Genomic DNA, 7,520 nt, shown 5'->3' on the forward strand with positions numbered 1-7,520 from the left:
AAAAACATGGGTTGGAGGCAGAAGAAGAGGGAGGGGCAGGAGTCAAGCAGAAGACTGGGCTTGGCTGAATACAGAGGGAAGGGGGCATTGAAGAGAGCTTCTTGGCAGGGTCTCACCCTGCGAGACCCCCAGGGAGGGAAGACACTCACCGTGCGCTCCTGAGCCTCGCCCACGCACCCTCGGGGGCTGACCGCTGGCCACGGGGGCCAGTCACTGTGAACCCTGACCCCAGCCACCTTCCATCCCAGGCCCCACCGTGAATCTTCCTTCTTTCTGTATTCCAGCAGGCCCTCTGACCTCTGTTTTCAGACTGTTTTTTCTCTTTTTCTCCTCTCCCTCATGCTGCCTCATATCCCTGTGTTGCGCCAAAGTTTCCCAAGGTGAGTGTATTGGTGGCCATGCAAGCCTCCTGCTGGGCTGCCTGGGGTCCTCCCCTGCCCCCCCACCCCCACTGCCGGCCCGCGCCCCCCTCAACAAGCTTCTATTTTTAGTTTTTTATTTTGGAAAATGTTTAAACATAGGCACAAGTGGAAGGCCTGGTATGATGACTCCCTAAATGACCATATTGGCTTCAACCAGTATCACCTCATGGCTACTTTGGTTTCACTTATTACTCCCTCCATCTTTCTCCCCAACAACACCTAATTTGATGAATAACCTGGTAAATAAGAGGGAAAAATACCAGATAAGTCCATTGAACAGCCTCTGTGGACTGAGTTACCAGCTAATAGGGTTTATCACTCAGTAAATTCCAGACTTAGAATTTCACCCTTAACTATTTCAGTAGGAGTTCCCACTGTGGCTCAGTGGTAATGAACCTGATGAGTATCCATGAGGATTCAGGTTCAATCCCTGACCTTGGCTCAGTGGGTTAAGGATCTGGTATTGCTGTGGCTGTGGTGTAGGCTGGCAGCTACAGCTCCAAATTCAACCCCAAGCCTGGGAACCTCCATGTGCCATGGTTGCGGCCCTAAAAAGAAAAAAAAAAAAAATTAAAAACAATAAACAATGAAAATCCAGGGCCCTTGGGAAAAGCTGGACTGCGACTGGAGCAGGCATTGACACCTCTGCGATAAGCTTCTAGCATGTTCTAGGCTGGGGCCCCGCCCGGAGAAGTGCGGGAGGAACAGGTGTCTGACCATCTCTCCTCTGCTTCTTCCTCACAGGCTACAAGGAGCAGGGCATCCCACAGCAGCTGTGAGCCTGCGGGGGCCGCCGAGAAGCCCGGGGCCCGGGAGGACCATGCCAGGCAGCGGTCTTCACACGTTCTCTTCCGCTGCTTCCTGGGTTTGGAGGGGAAAGAAGGGATTTAAAAATATTATTTATTTTCAAAACGCATCTGCTTTTCTCAGCAGGCTCTGAGGGCTGCTGGCTCCTCCCCCTGCTCCAGAAAGCCCTGTAGCGCAGGCACCCGGAGCATCAGGGTGGAGTGGGGGTGGGGAGAGGGTGGCGACGGCAATGCCCACGGAGAGGCTGCGGCGCCGGCCCCACCCACCTTGCACACCCGCTGCCCACCTCCAGGGCGCCTGGGCTGCCTGGCCAGCTTGTCAAGGTGCAGGATCGCGGTGAACACCTCTTCTGGTCCCCAGCCCCTGCCAGAGTGGTCTCCTGGGGCTGCACCAGGGCGGAAGTGAGGATGGACAGACTCCAGCCCAGTGTGGACAGCCTGCTGTGTCCTTAGCTGTCAACGGGCGGGGCGGGGGGGCAGATCCTCACAGGTGTCTCCTTATCGCTGCCCCTACCTCCTTGCCAAGGCCTGGGGGTGTTCGATCTCTGTTTCTCTGGAAAGGAAGGAGAGCAGTGGCTCCATTCCTGGGGTAAAACTGCCTGAACTGCCAGACGTTCATACACAAATTGACCATCCATATCTCAGTGGGCAGCCTTTCCCATTATACGCGACATTTCAGGTCCACGGTCTTTTTTTTTTCCCCCCAAATCCTTAGGATCAGATGGGTCTCTCTGGATAAATTTGGGATTTGAGAGGAGAGTAAGAGACACTAAGGCACATTTCCTAACAGGTGGGCAGAGCCTGGAACAGTGCTCCCCCTTCAAACACGTGACCGTTTCTGCAGAGAATCATGAATCCATAAAACTGTAAATAGCCCCACCTCTGTGCTGGGTGGGCTTTGCCACTAACTAAGTTTGGGAGGGAACTCACCTTTTAAGGACTTTGAGGGATTTTAGAATTGCAAAAAAAAAAAAAATGTTTGGGGCAGTGGACCTCTTTCTGAAAATCCTGCAAACAGATGTATCAGGGTGACATTGCTGTGTTACATGGAGATTTCTCCTATTGCAAAGGGTCAGTCCTTTAAGACACCTCTGGAAGTGATTGTTACAGAGCCGGAGGCAACAGAAGCTCAATCAGAAATGAAGAGAAAGGAGAGCTAAGTGACAGCCACACACTGGGCAAGGACATAGCTGTTTTATTTTCATCTTCATTCTAACGTAGGAATCATTAAAATGTGAGACTGGCCCAAAGCCAGGTTTGCGCCTTCCTGGACTCTGCGCCATTGGCTGTGTGTCTCCCCGAGGGAGAATTCAGCCAGGGCTGGAGGAGTAGCCTGTCTGGCTGTTTTCCCTGTGCCGGATGGAAAGGCTTGGGGAGCCTGCGGCTGGACAAGCCCCTCACTCCACCGTGAGTCTCTTTGGGGGCCTCTGCCTGCCTAGTCTCTTTTTCTAAATCCTCCCCTTGAGGCGGTGGTCCACCCGTCCCATCCACTGGCTTTTCTTAGTTCTTTTTTTCTTTGCTTTTTTAGGGCCGAACCCATGGCACATGGAGGTTCTCAGGCTAGGGGTCGAATCAGAGCCTCAGCAGTCAGCCTCTGCCACAGTCACAGCAAGGCTGGATCCGAGCCACATCGGTGATCTACACCACAGCTCTACGGCAATGCTGGATCCTTAACCCACTGAGTGAGGCCAGGGGTCGAACCTGCATCCTCATGGATACTAGTTGGGTTCTTAACCTGCTGAGACACAATGGGAACTCCCACTGGGTTGTCTAATTCCAGTCCTGCTGGGAAGTGGGCCTGGACAGCAAACTGGCATCCTCAGGACGAAATCCCTTTCAGCTCCTCATCTGGTCCCGGGCCCGACTCAGGGCTGGGTTCGCTCCTTCTCCCCCTAAGCCTACCGGGCCGCCTACCCCTTAGTTCTGATGAGCGTCTGGTCCCCCTTCTGGGTCTGGGTGGCGCTTTCTGAACACCTGGCAGTGTCTGTCTCTTCCCTCCTCCCTCCCTCCTGGCTCCCACCCAGGCCTTTGCTGCTTCTTTCATGTTTGGAAGACTCCATGCTTTCCAGGCGTGGGCTCGGCTTTGGTTTCATCCTGAAAGTCAGAACCTTCCTCTGTGTGAAGACGGCATCCTCCAGGCCAAGTGCAGAGCAGGCTGGCGGCTGGCGGCTGGCTGCTGTCGAGGAAGCGGGGCGAAAAAGCCCTGAGAATCACATAAAAACAGCTTCCCCTAGAATCAGATAAAAACAGCTTCAGGCGAGGGAAGTAATGTCCCTGCCAGCCCACAGCCCGTCACCCCAAACAGCTCCCCCCAGTTTGCCTGACTCTCTGCAGCAATGACAGGTGTCAGGTGGCTGCCCCCACAGGGAGAGAGGTGGATCTTACTTTCCTGGCGTGGCCGGGGGTGGCTGCTGAGGGGGTGAGCAGAGACAGAAATTTATGTCTCGTGTTTAGTGACACCCCAGACACAGGTGGGGTTTTCTTGAGTGACAAGTGTCACCGTGCGTCCCAGCGTGGGATGGCTTCACGTGGGTGTTTGTGCGCTTGGAAGTTCACCTCCCCTCCTCCGCCCCCTGCCCCGGATTCTCCCCTCACCTGCCGCTGCCCCTCCCAACCTCAGGAGGAAGATGCTTTCCAGGTAACTGAAGCACGGAGGGACCCCAAGGGGCCCCTGCCTGTCTTCTGAACATCGCGCCTGTGAGGATTGCCAGGTGGGAGGATCAGCTCAAAAGAGCTTCCCTCTAAGGGAGACCATGGCCTCGGGGTTATTGTCTTGGTTAGATAAGGAACGGGGGCTGGTGTACTGGTCGTCTGAGCTGGCCGCTCAGGCTGTTGGAAGGCCAGGGTTAACTGACCGAGTACCAGCCAGCTGAAGGGTTCTCAGGCCAGTAAGTGCCCGGATAACACACAGCCCTTTGGTGAGACCTGGGCTTGTCTCACTGGTGCAGCACGAGGGTGATGGTCCAGGAGTCCCAGGGTCCACGTCCAGGCTTTCATCAGTTACAGGTGTTCGGGGCTTGCAGGCACAGAGAATTTGACAGTGAATGAGATGCTCCCGGGACCTAATCATGCCGCTTGAATCAGGGTGGCATTCCCTTGGGCCAGAGCGGGATCCTGGAGCAAGGAGGAGCCACCTGGTGGCTGGGGAGTGCCCTGTGGGCAGTGGAGACGGCTGACCTGGATCTTCAGATCTGAGTCCGAGCCAAGACTTGGGGCCAGGAAGGCACAGGGTCCCCGTGGCAGATGGCTCCTGGCTCTGGTCTGGTACCCCTCCTGCTGGGGGCAGGAGACACCCCGCTGTGGCCCTCCCCTGGCCCCCACCTGAAAGTGGCCTTGGCCTTGGCGTCAGCTTCTGGCTGCACTTGACAGAAGGGAAGGAAGGGGCACAGGGCCCTCCCTCTGCTGCCCTGGACCCATGTGTCAGCCCCAATGACAAGAACAGCCTCCCCTGTGCTGGGCCCTTGCTAGGCACTGTGCTGCCTTTTTTTTTTTTTTTTTTTTTTTTGGCTTTTTAGGGCCGCATATGGAAGTTCCCAGGATGGGGGTCGAATCAGAGCTGCAGCTGCCGGCCTACACCACAGCCACAGCAATGCAGGATCTGAGCCTTATCTGCAACCCACACTACAGCTGACAGCAATGCCAGATCCTTAGCCCACTGAGCGAGGCCAAGGATTGACCCACGTTCTCATGGATCCTAGTTGGGTTCATTAACCGATGAGCCACAACAGGAACTCTTGTGCTGCATTTTATGTCCTGTAACCCTTAGAATGGTCTGGGGAGCGGGTGGTGTCAATGTGCCGAGTTTTTAGATGTCAGAACTGAGGCCCCAAGAGAGGAAGCCACGGGCCCCCAAACATATGCTCCAGAGGAAGGAGGATGGCTGTGGCAGAGACAGGGTTTTCTGAGGGGGCCTGGCCCCCTCAAATGTAGTAGGGTGCCACTCTGCTGTCACCATCCTGAGTAGCCCGCAAACCCTCACTCCCTGGTGGAAGGCAGGCCCGAAGGGGACCCGTGCTGCCGTGAGAGAATGGTGGCTGCAGCTGGAGCTGGTACTGGGGACTGCCTGGTCCAACACGCAGGACCGCCCCGGGGTACCCGTCCCTGATCCACCGTGACTCAGAGACACTGCGATGATGCCACCAGGGCTGAGGAGCCTCGGCAACGACACTAACAGGAAGTACAGAAAGAAAGCCAGCTACACACTAACGTCTTCTCCTGGAGGAACAGGACTGAGATCTCAGAAAAAGCAAAACACAGACCCCAAACAACAAGCCTGGGGCTTCAGAAGGAGGTGCTGACTCCACCCACCAGACCAGGAGGATGCCTTCCAGAGGCCTCCCAAGGAGGAAAGCAAGGAGCTGGCTGATCCTTCGGGGCCACCTTGGCTCTTTAAATTAAAGACATGCCTCAGTTTAACCATCCATAGCTTGGGAACAAGGGGCCTGGGCAGCCATCATTGTTTTCATTTCTTTCAGAGCAAAGGGCTTGGAGTGAGTCTCCTCCGGCAAGGGACAAGGAGTAGCAGAGGCTGTTCTGTCCTGTTGCAGGCCCCAGGGGCTCAAGGGGCAGGGCTCTTTCCAGTAAAACAGGAACACTTGTCCCCCGAGTCCACTCTGCCTTCCTGAGCCTATCACAGAGCAGGGAGGTTGATGACAGAGTCCTGCCTGTGTGTGTCCTGATTTCTGGTACAAGTTGTCACTGGCTGTGGAACCTCTGTTCCCAAGCCCTCCCAAATGCCAGCCATGCCGGCCACCCCCGCCCCCACACTTTCACCCTAGAGTGGGCAGAAGCACAGACAACCACACACGTGTGGACACCTAAGTGGGTGGAGCAGGTCCCGGGCGTAGCCTGTGCACACACTCACACCCGCACACGTGCACTCCCAGAGTTGCTTTGATGCCGGGTGAGGCCAGGCTGTCTGGAGACTCAGGATTGGGACTTAACATCTCCAAAGGGGCCCCGTGCCTCCCCCAGGAGCCGTCTCCCTCTGGCGGGGGCCTGGCTGGAGGCACTTTTGTCCTCAGTGCCCCCACCCCAGGGCCCTGGTGTGCACACTGTCTCCTCTCTTGGACCTCTTCCTCTAGGGGTCCACAGGCTCAGCACCCCCGCATCCCCACACCCGGCTGTGCTCATCCCCCACCCGCCCCCGCTTGGCTTTTTGTAGGAGTGAGTGGAGGGTCTGCCCAGAGAAGAGGGGACAATGGTCCCTTTCTGGACTCTCATGGGGCTGCCGACAGTCCTCTCTCCTGAGATTCTCTTCTACTCCCTCATCCCTCCCACCAACCCCAGTATAGGCACCCGTGAGGAAGAAGGGGGTCAGAGGTCACATCCACCCCACTTTCTGGGTCAGTGCTTGGCCCATATTCTAAGCAGGGAGAGAGTGATAGCCCTGTAAGCCGCCTGGGCACCTGTTGGGGACACTTGGCTGGCCCCATTCATGGGCGAAGTTCCATGCTGTTGTACATGGGGCCATTTGTTTATTTTTTTTAAGCAGCATACATAGAAACAAGACTGGTTCTGTGTGTTTCAGTTGAATTTACATACGGATGAGTGTTGTGTTGTGATGTATAGTTTTTCATACCATGATTGGCTTTGTTTGGGTCTCTCTTCTTTTGGGTAAACTAATCACGGTACATTTCTGTTGTTCTCCAACAAGACCCACTCTCTGATCTCCCAGGGCTTCCTCATCTCCCTTCTATCCTGTGGGGTCCACCCCACCCCCAGAGGCTTCCCCTGGGGTGCTATCCAGCCAAGAGGGTTTTCCAGCCCCTGTTCTAATGACTGGAGCCTTCCTTGGTTCCAAGAGAGGATACCACAGACACAGGGAAGCTTCTAGACTTTGGCCCAAATCTTGCAGCCTGGGGCCCAGGCCTGCCCGCCCCTTAGCTCTTTCATAAGCTCAGAACCCAGCCCCCAGCCCCCCAGCCCCAGCCCCCAGCCCCAGCCCCCGACACCGCCCCCGCAGATCTGCCCGCTGCTGCGGCTGCGTCTCCACGGCGCCCTCTAGGGGCCGAGCAGTGTTCCTTTCTCCAGCGTTCCGCTAGCTTTAAAATGCGTAATTCAAGCACCCTTACTGAACACATAGTGAAACGTACAAATAAAAACCGGTGTACATATCTCCATGTACATATTTATAGATTCCTATTATAAATGTATAAAGCATGGCATCTCTTTGACATTCCAAGTTTGCGTTTTTTTAAAATCCCGGAACTATGGCTTTGGAAACCTTTTCTGCCGTTCCCTCTTTTCTATGTAATAAACATTCATGTGGCCTTTCTGGTGGCATCTTAAA

General features: G+C 55.4%; 1 protein-coding gene across 2 annotated transcripts in view; it reads left to right on the top strand.

Moving 5' to 3' along the window:
• STUM (stum, mechanosensory transduction mediator homolog) overlaps window positions 1-7,520 on the top strand; it is a 56,096-nt gene extending 48,576 nt beyond the window's left edge. The window contains exons 3-4 of one of the 2 annotated variants that reach the window (XM_003357643.4): window positions 372-380; window positions 1,167-7,520. In XM_003357643.4, coding sequence (XP_003357691.1) covers window positions 372-380; window positions 1,167-1,201 — 44 coding nt within the window. In that variant the 3' untranslated portion in view covers window positions 1,202-7,520. The remainder of the gene's footprint in view (window positions 1-371; window positions 381-1,166) is intronic. The other variant, XM_005667938.3, reaches the window with a different exon arrangement.

Source organism: Sus scrofa, chromosome 10 (assembly GCF_000003025.6).
Source record: "Sus scrofa isolate TJ Tabasco breed Duroc chromosome 10, Sscrofa11.1, whole genome shotgun sequence".
In the NCBI taxonomy this organism is placed as follows: domain Eukaryota; kingdom Metazoa; phylum Chordata; class Mammalia; order Artiodactyla; family Suidae; genus Sus; species Sus scrofa.